General features: G+C 41.7%; 1 protein-coding gene across 8 annotated transcripts in view; it reads right to left on the minus strand.

Moving 5' to 3' along the window:
- The window catches only part of MAD1L1 (MAD1 mitotic arrest deficient like 1), a 380,749-nt gene that overhangs the window by 357,032 nt on the left and 3,782 nt on the right, over positions 1–19,935 (minus strand). For all 8 annotated transcript variants that reach the window (XM_021412108.1, XM_021412106.1, XM_021412112.1 and 5 more), the window contains exons 4-9: positions 18,809–18,988; positions 18,336–18,460; positions 17,591–17,672; positions 16,015–16,145; positions 14,899–15,013; positions 13,598–13,659 (exon numbers count right to left, since the gene is read on the minus strand). In XM_021412108.1, coding sequence (XP_021267783.1) covers positions 13,598–13,659; positions 14,899–15,013; positions 16,015–16,145; positions 17,591–17,672; positions 18,336–18,460; positions 18,809–18,988 — 695 coding nt within the window. The remainder of the gene's footprint in view (positions 1–13,597; positions 13,660–14,898; positions 15,014–16,014; positions 16,146–17,590; positions 17,673–18,335; positions 18,461–18,808; positions 18,989–19,935) is intronic.

Genomic DNA, 19,935 nt, shown 5'->3' on the forward strand with positions numbered 1-19,935 from the left:
ACACCCACAGATGGACAGGGGTTTTAAAGCTTCAGTACCTGTCCCTCTGATGTATCAGTTCTGAAGGGCCAATTAAACATTTTACAGCCCCTGCACATCTTCATGTCTCCTTCATGCCACTTCTTCCCCAGCTACAGTACCCACTTTTAAAGCACCTCCTTGACCTCAGCACTCATACCTATTCATCTCTACCTTGCTCTTGGCACTGATGATCACCTCCTAGCTCCCTCACCTTGCCCTTTTTCCTCTCATAATCTTTTTTGGAGCGGCACTTTAGCATAGGGAATTTGTCTTTCTCTTCCTTATGAAGCAGCACAAATGCACAGGGTTATGCAAATATGGACAGAATAACTTGTGAAAAATATTAACTTTGCATAGGTAAATGCCCCGGAGTCAAGCAGATGAAGATTAAGATCACAAATCACCTCAGCTCTGCCTCCCTTTGTTTGCACAGTCAGGTCCTTCACTTCATGCAGGGTTTTCATATATACTGTTAAACATCAGCTTAACCAGCTCCTCAGAAAACACGTGGATGATTACGCCAAAGACATCACCAATCTCATGCACAGAAATGCAAATCTTTGAACATTGATATTATCAGATTTGTCTGACATTTCACTACTAACACCACAAACGCAGACTACCCAGGAAAGTCACTTCTGACAGAGGCTTAACCAACACATATCATGAAAACAAACCAGAAACAGTTGATTCCAGGCTGCATCATAAGAGGGGTGGCCAGCAGCGAAAGGGAGCTGACAGTCCCCTCCTGCTCTGCCCTTGTGGGGCCCCATCTGGGCTACTATGTCCAGGCCTGGGGTCCCCAGCGCAGGAGAGATGCAGAGCTCTGCAAAGACCTCACTGAGACCACCCAGTACTTGAAAGGAGCTTACAAGCAGTGGGGGGACCGACTTTTCACACTGTCTGTGTGTGACAGGACAAGGGGGAATGGCTTTGAAGTAAAAGAAGGCAGATTTAGGTTAAATGTTAGGAGGAAGTTTTTTTACTCAGAGGGTGGTGAGGTGCTGGAATAGGTTGCCCAGAGAGGCTGTGGATGCCCCATTCCTGGAAGGGCTCAAGGCCAGGCTGGATGGGACCCTGGGCAGCCTTACCTAGAGGCTGGCAACTCTGTCCATGGTAGAGGATTGGAACTAGATGACCTTTAAAGGTTCCTTCCAACTTAAGCCATCCCATGATTCTATGAAAGTTACAGGTTTAATCAGTAGCCTCCAAATTATACTCACATAGACACCCTGTGGTTAAACAGAACAGTACAGGATATAGGCAACAAACATTTTACAAGGATAAAAAGAAACCATTTGAAGCACCTAACTACAGTCAAAAGGCTGAATTTGAGAAATGGCACGTTTACCTTCAGCAGCAAAGGCAAGCCATACAGACAGGAGCACACATTTTTCAGAGACCTATGCCTACCCAACTGGAAAAAGTATATATTTCAGAGTACTTTTTCACTCTTCCTCTCTACCAGCCTTCCAAATATATCGGTTATTATGAAGTCCCAATTGCATCTCTCCCTGCCAGCTACTGGCAGGCAGGCAAGCTGATAGGTGCTCCGTCACCTTGACAAGTGGGCCAGCTCTCCAGAAGGGAGATGATGTCTTTGGCAAAGTTGCACTGGAAACCATCAGACCTAAATGAAAGGCTTGTCACAAAGCAGGCTTGATGCCATCATCCTTGGCTGATGAATTTGCAGAAAACCACCTGAAGCCATGGAGCTTTTAACTCCGGGAATACCAAACTCACAGAGACAAATGTTATTTGCAAACGCGTTGGTAAAATCGAGTTTAAAAAAGTCGTAACTAGGTTAAAGCATCATCTTCTGAACTCAGCTAGTAACAGAGCTGCAAAGCGTCACCAACGCCTGCCCAAGGTAACTGATGAACAACTGATTTCTTGAGTCATGTTGAACACATTCTCAAAGGCAGATAACACAATTTCTGCCATTCTCTGAAGAGCCCCTGCTGAACAGCTTCTTGGGCATCACAAAAAGAGAAGGATTGTTTCTTTGAAGCAGAAAAAATGAACTTGGTCAGCAGGGCATAACTTATTAGATTCTGGATTTTCCCCATGTCCTCCTACCCAACAAATATATCTTCCTTTCACAGAAACTAATGTGCTACTCCTATCAGAATATCCCTGGAAGGCAGCTTAAGCAAGTAACAAGAAATCAAAAGCAATTCCAACAAGAACTTGCTAGGAAATGGTTCTTGCAACAGTTGGACGTTTCTCCCCAACAAAGAGGCACAGCAATTGTCTATTTTACTGACAAGATTGTTGAGGAAAAACATACAGAAAGGGAGCACGTAAGGATGGTCAAAGCAGTACTAGAAAAGGAGAGAAGAGATGCTCAAGATCTCAAGTAAATACATTCCTAGAAAAGCTGCTCCTGCGTCTACTTTGAAAGGTCAGGCTCTGACAGATCTCAATTCCATCGATAGTGAAAGGCAGCAAAAGTCAAACGCTGCTTCACTGCCTAGAGGCTTCTAACACCATTCCAAAATGTATCATTCTCTCCCATGAATGCCACTCCATAGCAGACGTGACTTCTAGCAGAGAAATGCTTCTCCTGATGGTGATGAGCAACGTGTGTGCAGAGCACATTTCAGCACGCCAGCAGCCCTGAGGCATTTAAGTAAGGATACAAAAACTTGCAAAAATGGGCTTCATTAACACTGCCTGCATTCTGCATCGGTGGCAGGGAGTGAACTGAGGTTCCATACCCTCACACCTCTAACCTCACTTCTCTGGGTAACACTACACAACTTTGTTACATAATAACTCCAATTTTAAGAAAAGTAACTGAAACAGTATCAAAGCAAAACATTCCTCTATTGACTCTGAGCACATAATACATAGTATCTCTCATTTGCGAGAGTTTTTACTTTAAACAAACAACAGGTGGGCACACCAAGGAAACTCCTTCCTACTGTCCCATAGCCCACCCTGATGAGCCAGCTAACCTCGCTCCTCTGCTTCGTGCCTTGTTAGCCTGGACCTTCCTATTTAGAGCAGGATTCTGCTGTCTCAGATAGCAGACCTGACAAGCATTAGGAAATAACCTGATCCAACATGGCAATTCCTCTGCTGGAAGGTATTTTAAAGTAACGTACGTCTACGTAATCACTGCTAGCATCAGAGAACACTGAGGCATTCATCACATTAATCTTTTAACTCAGCAACACTTCAAGTTCACTACACCCTCTAAGAAATGTTTGAAAACATGCTGTGTTTCTGCTACTACAAGTCACACTAATTTTTTTTCTGTTCAAACAATGCAGCCACAAATACACATTTACAAGCATGCTCTTTTTCATAGCACAGCTTGTGAGGGAAGAAAATACAGCCCAGGTAAAGACTTGCTTTGATCACAAATACTCACCAGCAAAGAGGTCCCAAAGGAGGAAAGACTGAAGCTTAAGGACATGGCTTGCATAGTAACATTACAAGGCATCTAAGCTAGCTCAGAGCTTGCAGCATTTTAAAGATGCTGAAAAACTGAAACAGTTTTGTATTCATAACTTCCATTCTCCTCACACCCCATCATGATGCTGCTATGCTAGCTACCCTATGAAGTACAATTAAAACAGAAAATGAGAACTTCCCTGGCTGATCCAGCACAGAACCCCCAGCCCTGATGACAAACCCAAGACAACTACAGCAGTGCCATCCTTGCTACCAGCAAAACCCCTGCTCCAGGCATTGATGAGGGCAAATACTACCCAGAAGTGAAGCTTTTTCAAAACACTATCAAGATAACCTGCAGTAAATAGGCTCAGAGAAGTGTGTCAGATGATGTGGATCATATCTCCAGCGGTGGGTGAAGCCTTTTTAGTAGCTCAGCACATTCCTTCCAGCACACTGCCTATCTCTCAGCACGAGCAAAGGTCAGCTGCTCCCACAGTTCAGGTTCCTGCCCACTTCTGTGCAAGCTGTTGTACACAATGTATGGGCAGGAAGATCAACATGGTCTACACGTACTCACTAAAAACACCTTTTCCCATTTCCAGTTCTTCAAAACCCTGATATTAAACAATCCCTGCAGTTCTAAAAGAAGTTGTATTTTAATTTATACTCTTAAGATCATTCCCTTGCCATCAGTTAGGTAGACATGCAACCATATAAAAGTGGGATTGAAAAGAACCTTCTAGTTTAGATTCTGTCCAAACTTTTGCTACTATCCAGCGATTTCTCCCATAACCTTGTGGAGCTGCAGCTCAGCAGTGATTCGTGTACTTCTGACTCCACTGGCAGCTGTCTTCCTACAGATTAGAACCTCCTAGCTGTATTCATGGTGGAGCTATAGGGATTTGATTTAAATACCAATGTTAGTCTTTAGTACAGATGTTTTTATTTTTCCTCACTGGTACTGGCTCCCCTCCCTTCTTCCACCTCACTTCCACTCCTGTCAGCCAGTTCTGCCTGTCCAGCTTTTGTGTTTTTATGAACCCCCTGAATTTGGCATTTTAGCACTGTAAAGCAATGGAAAGCACAGCAATGACAGCAGAGCAGCAAGGTCCCAGGCTGCAGCAAGTGAGGATTTGCTCAAAGGCAACAGCCATGGGCACAGAAATAAAGCAAAGAAGCTGCTTACACTTGGAAGGCCTCAGGTACACAGGGATCTCCAGCAAGATCCCCCTGCCTGCACTGCCAGCCCTTAAATGAGGGCTGGGAAGGGGGTGGATCCTGGCTGCACCCTTCTGGTCACACAGCTGCATTGCATTGCATGCACCTGAGCTCCCCTGGGTTGGCCCTGCCTTCCCCCCAGGTGCTCCATCACCGCTTCAAGCCATGACTTAGCATTTCCACTACAAGCACACATCAATTTGTCTGCAACAAAATCATATACAGAAACATTAAAGAGGATCCTAAGGCTAATCTTTAAGGAATTCTGCTCATCCATGTATTTTTCTTTCAACAATACTTTATCTACTATTGCTTAAACAATTCCTTGCACATCCTATAATTCTTCGAGTAATTTTCTTCCTCTCCTGCTTGGTTTGTACTTTCCCAAATGGCTCTCTTGATCAAATGTTTCAGTGAAGTTCAATTATATAAGATCTATGGCACTTTGCTTGACAAGATAATCAATTTCCTAGACAAATAAAGCTGATATATTAGTCTGGAACAATCCATATTGCTACTCCTTGATCCAACCACGAAGGCATTGCCCTTAGATTAAGGCCATGCCCACTAATACAAAGGGCTAGCACAATATAATTATACGAATACTTACTGAAGCATTTTGGTTTGCTTTTGTGTCTTTTGAGGAGGGTTTTTAAAAAGAGTATTTACTATAGTAAAAGCAAACTATCCACAGTAAGCACCTACAGTATCCATTTTTATATGCCGTTAAAAAGTTTCCCTGCAAATGCAAACTTTGGAGATAATCACAGAATGGAAGAAGTGTAAGACATCGCACATCTACGTCAGAGAGAAGTCATAGCACAGCCACTTAGAAAATTTAGAATTACAGTATTGAAAGATCCTAAAACAGAACTGAAAAGGTACAATTAAAAATGAGCTAGAGATTATAATGGGTATTGAGTGTGTGGGAATGACAAAATGAGAGGCTGAATAAAAATCACGCACGAACATCTGAGCCCTCTGACAGTAGCAAACCATCCCCTTGCTGATTAGTCTCTGCTATTTAAATGATAATTCACTTTTAAGGCAAACAGGACTGCTTAATGTAAGGAAAGTGACTCTTTATAGAAGCGTCCATGCTTTTGAAAGCTTCTCCTTCACAGCAGAGCAAGCACCTGAGTTCGAGCCCATTTACACATAACACGGGTCACTACCTGCTGGCAGAGCTACTCTCACCCAACTGTTTTCCAGCAGCATCTCAAACACTACCTGCAGGAAATATGTCAGCAGCATGAAATGAAGTCTCCGACTGGCGAGTCCCCAGTGGCAAACAAAGCACTTGCTACACAGAAGATAACACCAGCACACATTTCTAAAACCAATCCTGTTCCTAGAGGAAAAGCAGCCTTAGGTTTATTGGATTAGGAAACCCAGTCCCATACAAGTTGGGACAATACTGCATATTCTGATCAAAAAAGAGTCAATAGAAACATAAGTGATTTTCCCCCTCTCCCACTGTCACCCGCACTTCCAAAATAAAGTTCTTACCCCATGGTAAGGGAATCATTCATCTTTTAATTTTATCGCTCTCCACACAGTTCCCATAGGTGATCTACCACAGTTCCTCAAATTATCTTCAACAAAAAGATTGATGGTGTGCTAAGCTACTGTTCAACAGCCTTCTGTATCTCCAGAATGCTGGAGCTGTGATCCTAAGACGACAGTTTCCCTCACCCTTCACAGACCTTTGAAACATAAGGCAAGGACAGATGCATTTTTGAAGTGAGCTTGCTTACTTCTTACCTTGATTTCTCTGCTTACAGCCCCGGTGTGCCTAGGTGGTGGTGCTGGCCAGTTACGTTTCTACACACTTTCCTCTAGCCTCACGATCTATTACACTGAGATATTCAAACGGAAATAAAAGCATTAATGGCAACAAAAAACACTAGTATTTTTGAACATCAGGGAGAAATACAGCATTATTAGAGAAAATCCATACTGGATAGGGAAATGGTACGAGAGGTGACTGCCCAGCATTTTGGTGAAGTACAGGCAGGAACCAACCTACAACACTCAGCAACCTCTGAGAACTGGAGTTTCAGATCTTGAGTTCATGAAGGAATGTTTTTTCCTCTACCATACACAAAAAGCATTCTATCAAGGAAACCTAAAACCTAAGGCACTGCAGGAAATTAAGAACATCATACATTCTAACAGTGCAGGATAACGAAGAACAGAAGAGCTTATAATAACACTCCAGCATATGCTGCGCATCACATTCAACAAATAACAGTCTCCTCCATTATTTCCCTGTGTAAAGAACAGTGGCTTCAGTAAACACACCATTACTGTAAGACAGCCACAATTCGTTTTCTCCTGAGACTTCTGCTTTGTTTGCCAAACACGAAGGTCCCCGTAAGAACTGCTCAGGCACTTCTCCCTCGAGAAAATTTCATGTGTTTCTAAAGCAACGCTTTCGTCTTTTACACACATTAAGTCCTAGAAGTACAAACCACATAGCACTCAGTTACAAGTGATTACAAATGGTGAAAATAGAAATAGTTACAATTAGCCTCATACTCTCTTCCAACCCTAGCTGCTCATTGCCACTTCCTCTGCCCTGCACAGTAAGTGCACAAGTGCTTACACAACCACACCGTAAACGTGATCAGGTACCTGATCCAGATGGAAGCTGATCCATTTCTCCTTCTTGATTACCTTTACCATGCAGAACCACCTCTTCCAGTTGCACTGCTCCAAGAGTCAGAAAACACAGGAGAGAACAGATCATTTTCACACAGCTACATCAGAATCCCCTCAGGACTGAACCAGGGGAACTGCTGCAAGCTGAGACTAAGCTGTCCTGGCAGGACTATGTAAGAGAAATTCACACATTCATCCTTGTGCAGAATCCTGCCGAAATCCTTATTTTAAGGTACCTTGGGAGATATTAGCAACCTGCATACAGTGGCCCTCTTTCCAGAGGGAATTCTTCTACATTATCAAGCCTGCAACTTCAGTGGAAGGCAGAAACTCACAATAGACTTCTGAAAAAAACTGAAATACAACAGTGCATCCATAGAAGAGAAGAGCTGATACTCCTTCCATGAGGTAATGCCAGGCCTTGCAACCATACAGTTTCTAAAGCAAGCACTTTTTTTTCCCCTTTTGCTTTTGTTTCCCTCTGTGTAGTGTTTATCTTCCTTTCTTGTGCCCAAGGGATTCCCACTGTGACAGAACAGCTTGTTTGGCCTTGGAAATCTTGTCAGCAGCAGTCATGCAACTTTCAGTATGTTCACAGATTGTAAGTTACAATTATTTACCTAAAACTTATACGCACAAAATTTCAACTTCCTCATACCACACTAATTCTCATTTTCTTTTCCAATTAGAGACATAGTTCTAAAGTATGGATCCACCACTAAGGAACTTGGACCAAAATGCCAAAGAAAAACCCAACCAGAAAACAGTGCTTTAAGTTCAGGGTCAGTGGACCAACAGCCAATATCAGGCACTCATCCATCTCCTGACTGGTGACAAAAGACCAGGTGGCTACAATAGGCTACTCCAGCACAAGAATTTGCTTGACTATGGAACAATTGTGCCTGCATTATGGCTTTACTGGAACCAGCAACAATAGCCCCCCAGTCTTGCCTTGACTGGCTGCAGTTAATTAAGTATCCAGAAACACATATTCAAATTCAAAGCAATTCAAATTATTTCAGCATACACTGCTTTGTATATCTGACAACAGATTTTTTTTTTTAAACCAGCAATGACTTACTCATAATGGACATTCAGAGAAAGGTAAATTACTACCTTGTGAGAAAGGAGAAGATTATGAGCTTCATTCACTACTGCAAAGATATTCAGTGCCTTGGATGGAAGAGAGTGCTAAGCATAGTTAATCACGATTCAAAAAGGAAACTAGAGAACTCCAGTATTCTCCCTTCCCTTCTATTCACAGACAAAAAAGAGCACTAATCCACCACTAAATGCAGAATCAAGGAATTTGATTCCCTTTTCCCTCCTCCCCTCCCCCAACTCCAAAAGCAGAATGTGCACAGAAGCACTACTCGTATTGAGTGTAGCACCTGTGTAATTACAAATTACTTGCCACTTAATTAGACCCTTTCTTAGAGTGTGAATGTGTATGCATTTCCTCTATCTCTTCTTCCTAATTGGTCTCAGACGCTGCAGGAAGCTAGTCCCCAGGATCTGTCAGCCAGCCAGCCCACAGATGTTTCAGAAAGAAAACCAGGTCAGCATTAACAGGTTCACTTCTTTGGCTCTAGGCAACAGGTCAGCAGATCAGTGCCTGCTGTCTGCAGCTGGTAGGCTCCACTAAGTGAAAACAGTCCTTAAACATTGGCCTGAATTGCTGTCATATCTGCACTTCTCTACAGGCCTGGACAGCAAGCACACAAAACAGCTATACCAGCTCAGTGCAATACCACTTAAGTTAAGTTTACCCTTGTAAACTGAAAGACAACCGCAGATGCTCCCTAAACTCATGCTTCATTAAACCTAAGACTCTCTCCAGGTCAGCCTTGTACCACAGGCATGAGGGGCCTAAGATCTGTCTTCCACTGTAAACATATTAGATGGGGCTCAGGAAGGTCCAGACCACAACTGGAGTCTCTGAGCAGCACAGATGAGCCTACTCTCTCTCACTGATATGTGTATCTCTGATATGCAAGCCTCACCCTTCACTTCCCTACCACATTCCATAACACCTCAGAAAGTGACAGCTGATTTCTCTCTCCTTTGCTTCCCTGCAGTGGGCATGGAAAAGAAGAGAACAGTCCTGAAGAGTAAGACAAAAAATCTTTTGCTTCATCTTCTACATGCACACACAGAAACATACACCCGAGTCTGAGATGACAGTACTACCTGCAACAGAAAAGACAGCACCCCAATAGAGGGAAACACCTACCTACATAGGTCAATATATCCAATCACTGATTGCACTATAAAATCAGGTTCTGTCACTGAAATCTTTGAGCCCAGGTGGTGGAAGTGGAAAAACTAGAGTCAGCACTTCCAATTAATACCCTCCTCCCCCAAAGAAAAAGCACTGTCAGGAAAAAAAAACATCACACATTACTGTTTACTGTGAAATACATGCTTAGACTAGAACTCCTCTGAAGCTGCTTCTTGTTGTCCACATGTCAGCCTTCACAAATGCGCTTGACCTCTCAGCAAAACTTCAGCCTTTTAAGGCCTTCCATCTTCTGCCACAATGGGTAAATACAAAGACAAATTTAGCATTAACCTTACCAGCTACTATCAGTGACTATCAGACTTAATACACATCATATTTTTTAAAACATGAGTTCATGGAGCAAGAAGCCTCATTCTGCTGCAGAAGGGAGAGGAAATAAGAACAAAATGGTGAGTGGGGGAAAAAAATAAGTCAGGCTGTGAACAACTTCTATTAAACAAGACAAAATGAAGAACACGCTGTGTTGATATGAAGCTTACAGAGTAGAGCTTTTCTTTCAACCAACTTCGTATGCCATTAGAGAAACATGCACAAGTCTTCTCCACACCATTGTATCTTACCACCCTAAGCAGGACACTGAGGACAGTAACTGCATGTATGCAGCACTGAACAGTTTTCAGAGATTTGACAGCAACAGTGACAGATTTTTCACTAAACTAGCTGACGCATCTTAACATGCCCAGCTGATGTTTTTTCTCAGCCCAGGCTGAACTTGCTCTCCTGAAGCAGAAAATCAGTTCTCACCAGCAGCAGGTGAAAGGATGCCACCTCGTGGGTGGTTGTGTACACTGTCATCAAAATAAAGCACCTGCCTTTTGTCACACACCAAGACAATGAACAACCTTCCAGAAATCTTTTTCTGTTAAAACACATATTGCAGATGGCAGTCAAGAAATCACATGGAAAACATCTCTAAGCCAGTAGTACCCCTCTAGGAAAATAATCAAGTTTGTCGAGATCTTCCTGGTTCTTAACTGAAGATGGTCAGTAACAACGACACAAACACCATATTCTGTAGAAATACGAACTATGTCAGCACAGCCTGGAGAAAGGGAGCACAGGAAGCATGCTTTCTCACTGTTAAGTCTTTCCTAACAGCAGACTCCTACAATAGCTACCCTCAAAGACTAAGATCAAAAATGAGCAAGGCTTTCTACTCACAAAGCAAGAATTTCAAAACAGGTCTTCCTTTTACAAATCTTATAGCAGGAGTATCAAGCAAGAATGATACAAAAGAGGCCTAGCAGTGTTCCTACAAAACAAAGTTACATCCAAGATGAAAGACAGAGCATTGGAAGCAGGCACTAAAAACATCAAGATATCAAGAGGGCATAACCAAAAGCAAAAAAGATGGCACGGATTCATTATGTGGATATATGAACCACATGTAACTACAGCATGTATTACTTGTGTACAATGCAGCTTACAATTATGTAATGTTTGGGTAAGGCAGGTATAATTCTGGGGCTGAAGAACACTGCACAGTAGCAATGCAAACACACTTCTGCTTTAAAGCTAAAACAGATAAACTGTCTTTATTTCCATATTTCTCAGTTTATGAGAGCAAGCGGAAAAGCTCAGGAGCTTTCTAGTACAAGAAACTGAGTACCTTCCCTCTCTGTAAGTGCAGGAATCCCGAACTGGCAATCATAAAATTAGATTTTAAGAAAACTGCTAATGAACATGATTTCGATCAAAGGTGAAGCACTATAAAACACTTAGCACTCATCTCCTTCTGGCAACTTTGAAAGAGCTAAAACAGTAGGATTACCACTCAACTCCTAAAAGCTGCATCTTCTTTCCAAGTGCTTTTCCATAAATTAGACTCACAGATCTGATCATAAGCCAATCTGACAAAAAGCCTGCTGGGACCAGGCAATCAGTGAACAGCAGCCATCGGGAGCAGACACAGAATAAGCCTCGTGGAAGTGCTGGAGGAAACAAAAAAGCATCCTCTCCTAAAATGCCACAGGCTGTACACACTTCCCTTACATTTTCTGTACCAACAAGGAAAGCGGTAAGAAAACACGAAAAACCCTAATGCACTCCTTCCCTTCCTTGATTATCTAGTTACTAGCAAACACATCACACTGGCTCTTTCAGACAGCCATCCAACTTGTTCCTATTTTATTCTTGTATGAGATGGGCAATTAACTTCTCCTCAGCTTTCTCCAACAGCATACTGAAGAAACCTGCCTAGGACAACGATCTCTCATCAGCATCACGCTGCTGACTGAAAATGAACAGAATTCAAGCTGAAACACGTCTGAGCAACAGGCAGGAAAGGAAAAAAAAACAGGTGGGAGGGGGTAATCACCCAGTTCTGCTTGCTACAATTGCATGCAAAAGATGATTCTTCTCAAGAGCAGTTCCCTTTTCTGAATGAGAAGCAATCATTAATAGCGCTAAACAATACTGCCCAATCAAAAACCTAATGCTTTACAGCGAATATTCTGATTTTAAATGAAGGAGTTATTAGACTTCCACAGGCAGAATCACTTGGTTCCATTTCTCTCCCACTGTGAAATTACCTCATTAAACCTTTAACAGCTTGAGTTAAGTAAAAAGCTTTTACCCTATTGTCTGATAGAACAAGTCCTTTGAAAAGGATTCATAACTAGTTCTGTCCATTCTCTGCCATTGGAGATTCAGCCCAATTCTAATTTCAACTAAATGCACGCACCTTCATCAGAAAAAGAAGAGAATCTCAAGCACACTACCTACTTTCGTATGTCTAGAAAAGGGTTCATTATCCTCATTAATGAGAAAACATTGAGAAAACTAAAGGGGCTTCCCCCTGTTGAACACAAGTGTCTTTTACATGAAGCAGTAATGTACCCAAACCATGGGTGCATATCCAAACACTCCTACCTCCAAATAATCCCTATTAGGCTGCAGGCATAACTCAGACACATGTAATAAATGCAATAAAGCAACAATCAATGTAATTAGGTTTTGCAGTTCATGTTGCAGCCCAGAGCTTGATCCATTTTTAAATGTGATCTGTGCAATAATTACACCAAAACAGCTCTAAAACAAGAAGCATCACTACTTCTAGCATAACAAAGGAAATATTCAGGGAAGATAAAGCAGCGCTGAACCATATTTCACAGAAATACATCATACCTATTCAGAGAACCTTCTGCAGTGGAAGAAAAAGGTCATAAGGTTCATCACTTCCAGCCTTTCATTACACTATGTACATACCAAACACCTTGAACAACCAGGTTCAAGGCTTCTGATGTCAGAAAGACAGAAATACACTGCAGCAATCAGAAGGACCAACACAATGGAACAGGCATTACAAAAGAGGTGGAAGGACCAGCAGGACAGTAAGGTGCTCCAAGGGAGGGGAAGTAGATCACTCACCTGTATCAGAAGATTCTGGGTTTGCAGGGAAAGGCTCCCACCAAGGAGGGATCTCCAGAAAGAGATCCTTTGTCAGTCAGCCCTTAAATGAGGCCTAAGAGGGGTGGAGCCAACTCCACCCCTTCAGGTCACACAGTGAATTGCCTCCACCTGTGCTCCCAGGGCCAGCTGGGTCATTCCTCCAGGTGCTCCATCAGTGATTCAGGCCATGATTGAGCAGTTCCCATACATACACAAAAATTAGTTGCCTTACAAAACACCAGTTGGTGGTTGTTTTCCCCATTTAAAAAAAAATGGAGTTTATTCCATTTTTCCTGTTAAGTTAGCAGACTCGACACCTAAACACAAACAAAGCTATACACAAGAAGTTCAAAGAACTCACTTAAACCCAGTGCTCAGAGATGCTGGTCAAGCTGACTTGGTGAAAAACATCTGTTTGTTCCCAAAGATATTTTATAGCAGGATGTATCTTGTGTCTCTTTTCATACATAAGTAGTACTGGAATAGTTTCTACATAATGAGATAGTAAGGAAGCACAACCACACACGAGGTACCCAAATAATTAAGAAGGAAGGAAAGTGTTTGAGAAGTTTCACCTCCAATGCAGGGAGCACGTACCTGATGTTCAAGCCAGTGCTCTGGTCCAGTTTCTCCCAGCTTTTTAGTTTTCCCAATAGTTTCTAAAATATAAAGCAAAGGAAAGTTAGAGACACAGCAGAACGTTTCAACAGCTTGTATGCCACATAGTCTTCTGATAATTCTCCAGTCAAACTCAGTGAATTCTCTTTTCTCTCTGTGGATTTCAGTACCTTATCTAGCACTTTTGGGCTGTCATCCTGCAGCTCCCACAGCCTTTTTCCCAGACACCGTAGCTCTATTATACCTGGACAGAACCCATATCTTACTTCAGCGCTTTTTTTACTATCCAGCTGTAACACTATAATGCAATAGAAAGCACAGCAACAACAGCAGAGCAGCAAGGTCCCAGGCTACAGCAAGTGAGGATTTGCACAAACAACAGCAGAGGGGGCACAAAAAAAAGAACAGGAAAAAAAAAAGCTGCTTACCCTTGGAAGGCCTCAAGTACACAGGGATCTCCAGCAAGATACTCTTACCTCAACTGCCCACCCTTAAATGAGGACTGGGAAGGGGTGGATCCTGGCTACACCCCTTCCAGTCACTCAGGGGCATTGCTTGCACCTGAGCTCCCCTGGATTGGCCCTGCCTTCCCACCAGGTGCTCCATCACTGCTTCAAGCCATGACTTAGCATTTCTGCTACACCAGCCCTGCGAGCTACTACCACTGTACCAGACCTTGGTAGATTAGACTCTTTGTAGAGGAAGAAAACAAGCCGTATCCTCAACACTCATATTGCAGCAGCTGAAGCACCCAATTCTCTACCAATTTTTCCTATAGCTTCTGTATTTTTAGTCAGTACCAGATCATATGATCTAAATTTGACCAGACACCAGTATAGCCCTGCAAATCAGTAGGTCAATACATTGAGGTTGATCTCTTGGCTTGACACAGGGTGCAATGGAAATGAGACAACTGTACTCATCTGAGACCACATTTTGGCCTTGCTACTGCACAGGAAGCAATCCAAAGGGTATCGAGGTTCTTACCATACACATGTTCAGTAACACCACAAGCTTAATGCTCCCCTCCCCCCCAAAAAAAGATACAATAGCAAAGCCAAAAAGAACACTATAAGGAGATTGTTACACATAAACTTCAGCTGCCTTTTTGTCCTTCACTCTCACAGCTTCCCTTATGTTGATGTTTAAGTTTGTGAAAGCCAAGTTCATACCACTTTGAACAAGTGTCTCAAGTAAGACAACACAGGAAGAGCCTAGAACACAGGCCGGGCAACAAAGGAAACCCCACTCTGCTCATCCAAATACTGTTAGCTCCTCACCTCATTTTCCAATTCAGCAGTTACTAACTGTGCTTGGACTTTCTCATAGCGTTCCAGTTTTCTTTGGAGACCTTCTACTTCTTCTTTAAGCAAACCATTGTTTTCTTTCATTTCCCTGTGGTGAAAAGACAGGCAGCAATTGAAATGTCACGCAACTCAATCTGTTCTCACAAACTTCCACATACACATGCAATTACAAGGGAGTAATATGACACTGAACAGACATTATGACATTCAACTGACTCACTTCTACAATCTTCACTGCAAAGCTGCTGCTACCAAGAAAAAAATTGGAATTTTCCCCACTACAAGCACCATCCTAATTATACCCAAACAACCTGAAGTTTCAGATCAACTTTGCTGATTGGCAAAACAGCATGAAGGCTAGCAAGGCTCCCAACTCTGATCTTCAGTCTGGCTGAATGCAGGGTTGGAACACAGCAAGTGGTAGACACTGCAGCTTTTTTGTAATCTATGATGACTGAGCCAGTATTGAGACTGCTTGCTTTTACTTCAATAGAGCTGTGTAAGGATGAGATAAACTGTTTCAAAAAAAAAAAAAAAAGCACCTCTATTGGTAGCATGGTTCTTTCTGAGCACAAAACAATAAGAAAACATTCCAAGATAAACAATTTGAAGTGACAATCAGACTAGGGAGAGTAGGAGCAGCAACAACAAACTAGTAACAGTTATTTAGAGTAATATACAGCTCTCTTTACAGTTATTTCTTTCCCCAACCTGTACAGAGCTCATCACCATCCTCAAACACTGAATGTTGTTTTAACAAATAGATACTATTACCCAAAATTATCACTATGTATTGCATGAGGCTTTTGCAGTGTTTGGGAAGATTACCAGATCTTGTCAAATCCTGCCCCACAGTAACCATCACAACACCGCTCGATTCATACACAATATTTATGAATATTTAAATATTCGAATATTTACATCTCTTCTAAACTTTCTTCCAAAGTTTCCCATATGAAAGTATAGTATCATATGCCGTACTGTAATCCACATAAGTCCGACAGAAGGATTTGAAAGTGTATCTAGTGCAACTGTAAGAGCTGCAGAAGAACACAAGGTAACCCTCTCAACAACCAAACCCTCCTTTACCTGAAGTATGCATTTTCCTCCCTAAGTTGTCGCAGCTCCCGCTCCATTTTTGGGAAACGGGCCAGTTCTGTCTTCATGTTCTTGACAATAACAGCATCGTGTTCCTGCTGGGATAACTTCTGTTCCAGATCCTGGAAGACAAGAGATGAGAAAATGACAGCAATTATTAACTTGGAACTTTTGAAAACTACATCTCCTCTGTATTTATAAACTTGAATGAATGAATGACTTGAATGAACAAACTTGAATGAACGTTCAAGCCTCAGTAGGTCACATGGTCAAACCCACTGCTCAAAATAAGGATGGCACACATTTGTTACACTTCTAACACATGGGCTAGCTTCTTCTCTACACCCTTCTGTTTACCCTAAGAAAAAAAGTAATCTCAATCAATAAAACAACTTTGTAGTGACTAAGCCAAAACTTGGATCTTCTTGTCCTCTAGCCCTCCGTTAACTAAGTGCAAAGATGGAAATTTGGATAGTCTTGAAGAATTAGGAATCAAAAGAAATACAGGCATCCATTTTAGAATTATGGTAAACATTTCTTATGGAGGTAGGGGATGTTTACTTAGAGCTGTAATGTAGTCTGATAACTTGCTTTCCCACCTTTCTTTTTAATGGCTCTGACTACAGGAGGAGGTCTCTTATTGCAATCACAGAATGAGCAATGAGACTCTCTTTCAGCATAACTTTACTTTACAGCAACTACAGCCAAAGTCATAATCAGCATCTGCTCAGAGCAAAGCAGCTCTGCCTCTTCCAGGAAGATAAAAAGCAAGTGGAAAAGACACACTCCCACCAACATACATGGTAATTCGAAAGGACATAAAATGTCTACACTTACATTTTAGTGTGATTTTGAAAGCTTTGAAAGTAATTGCAGTTTATAAAAAGAGCTAACCCTAACTCCAAAGGACGGATTTTCTGGGAGGCAGAAGCTACAGCTGCTAGGCTCATCCTCCAACATTTGAGGGAGAAAAAAAAAAAAACAAGAAACATGTTGTTCTAGAATACTAAGGCACTGGGCTCAAGATCAAACAGAGCACTCATCCAGACAGAGTAACGGGATAAGGATATGCTGTCTTTAGAGAAAGCATGGGTGTGAGAAGCTGGAACAATTTTTTGGCTCAAAGCTTGTTCAGTGGCACCTACCCAAGACGTAACCTGTCCAACAAGTGTTGGGGTTAACGGTTACCCCAATCACAGCGGTAAGAGAAACATGCAGCTGGGTGACCAGGGGAAAACGTTTTCAGCTGCTGCTCCTTCTGGGCATTCAAGCTGGCTTATGGGGGTGCCAACCTTTTTATAGGTAAAGTAAAATAGGTAGACTTTTTTTTTTTCCTACTTGATATAACAAAAGGTAAAGCACATCATGTTAGGGCTGTAGGTAGCCTTGTTCACCTGACTGAATTTAGCCAATTTCAGCTCTTGCAGGCCGTCAGATCATATTCTTAAAAGACAAATTAACCTTTTATTTCAGCAATGGATTTTTTTTTTTTTTAAATACTTGTTTTGACATTGAAGAAATTAAAAAAAAAAAACCAAAAAAGTTTATACAGATCACAGCATGTTACCTTAATCTTCTGTTCACATTCTCCCAGTAGGGACTGGCTCGCTTGCAACGTCTGGATTTGCTGAGTAGCCTCTTGCCATTTCCTATTAGGCATGGACAAGAGAGATTTAGCACTGAGTAATCATGTACCAGAAAAAGACATATCAGTGTATCAGTGACACAAACATTTCCAAATATCACCAACACAGTATATGGTACTGTTATGTAAGATTGTCTCACGCTCTCATCCTCTTCCTCTAATTCAGAGGCAGAAAAATACCAATTTCTTTACTAAAAAGATGCATCTTGAGAAATATTCAAAGGAAGTCAAGCCACTTTTACTCTGAAATCGATAAATATTTACAAACAGTAAGTAATAAGGAAAACCAAGGAAAGCAAAGAAAAAAACACTCATATCTTTCAAGTACCCCTCACCTATGATTTATAGCTTGACATTTTTGTTCTGCTCAGTCTATAAAATCGAGATCAGCTTTTCCCACCCACCTGCCTTCTGTTAACTCTCCAGTACGAACATGAAACATCACTGTGAGAGACTTTAAACTCAAGTACTTTTTTCCTCAAGGTACAAATAAATTTCTCCTCAGAGCTACTTTCAAACAACACTTATAACCTCCACATCCAGTTCAAAGAATCCCTTTGAAGAGTGGAAATCAAACAGTGTTGAAAGCTCTTTGAGTGACAACAGCTGCACAAAACTGAAGTTTTGTTTGCTTTTTTCTTCTCATAGTTATTCATCCTCTGCTTACTTATGTTGAACATCCAGCTGTTCCATCAGCTCTTGCTTCTGTGAGTCTTGGCTTGTCATCTGCATCTCTTGATTCATTATATTCCATTGTAGCTCAGATATTTTTCCTTTTAATACAGTGATTGTCTGCATTAGTGGAAATAAAGAATAAACTGGAGATTATGGATTGTAATACACAGAAGTCACACCCAACTAACGATTACAAAGAGTGATTTTCAGGCATACACTGAATGTAACTTTAGTCTCATCCACACTACGATTCCCCCTATGACCACAGACATTTCCCATCTTACCATCTCCTCCATCATTTCCTGTGTTCTTTATTCAAAATTACGTGATCTGACATCTAAACCTAGACACATTATCTAGCAAAACACTTTTTTTTTTTGTAAACCAAAAAGGCCATTTTCCATTCAGAAGAACTGCAAAGTCACTTGAAACTATGAATGGATAAGAAAATGATTCTGTTCTTACTTCATTCGCTTCAGCTAACTTGCTCTCCTTCTCTTGCAGTTTCTTACTCATTGTCTCCATACTCTTCTTATAGGATTTGTTCATCTCCATTTGCTCTTTGAGTTTATTTTCAGCTTCCGTTTCCCTTTCCTGATACTGCTTTATGCGCGTGAGCAGCTCCTGGTTACGGTCAGCCTCTCGCTTGCGAAGAAAAATACATGAAAAGAGACATAACAAACTAGCACAAAGGTGAAGCCCTTTTTGCCTCCCTTGCCTCTGCTCCTCATTACTGTGGTCACCACAGCACCACCATGAAGCCATGTTACCGACACCAATAGCTTTTAACCCTTCCACTAGCAAGTGCAGGATCAGCAACTCAGCGTCAAGGAACGACCTGGAGCAACAAAGCTAGAGAACTGAGAGCGTTCCTCCGTCTGTTAGAGGCGTGGATACTGGAATACAGACACGGCCTCACAGACTTGGCTGCACACTCCGCAGCAGATCAAAGATGAAAACATTTGATGCTCTGATTTAAGTTGTGCCACACATGGCAAGTGTGCTTGCAGAAGCTCAGAACTCAGTAGTTGGGTTAAGAAGACAAACTTTCCTCTGCAACTTCTGGAAACTGCCTGAGGCTATTTAATAGAAAAGCAACCAGGCTTAAATGCACGGTATTACCAATGAACACAATAAACATTTTTGCACTCTGACAATCTTTCATACACCTTTACAGTTTTTTCCTACCACAAATTGATTAACGCTTATTTGAAAAATCTGTAGTAAATTGCTTTGCTAATCAAAGCAAATCGAGACATGGATTTACATAGTAAGTAAGGATTATGCAAAGCAATACGAGCTTCCTAAAACCTTCATCCACATGACTCAAAAAACACAGAATCTGAGCAGGGTGATTACCACAGTCCTGGATTAGTGCTGCTCCCTTTTTTTGCCCTAGTATTTCAAGGGTTTCTGTGACTGACTCAGCTAGATCTCAGTTTGAACTCTTCATGGCTAAATCCTAAATCACCTGACTTCAACAGGAATGAAGACTTGAGTCACCGACCCACTATTTCATCATTACACACTAAATCCATCACCCAACACTCTTAAAACACAACAAAACATGCTTAAAAAAATCACTTTGAATG

Source organism: Numida meleagris, chromosome 13 (assembly GCF_002078875.1).
Source record: "Numida meleagris isolate 19003 breed g44 Domestic line chromosome 13, NumMel1.0, whole genome shotgun sequence".
NCBI lineage: Eukaryota > Metazoa > Chordata > Aves > Galliformes > Numididae > Numida > Numida meleagris.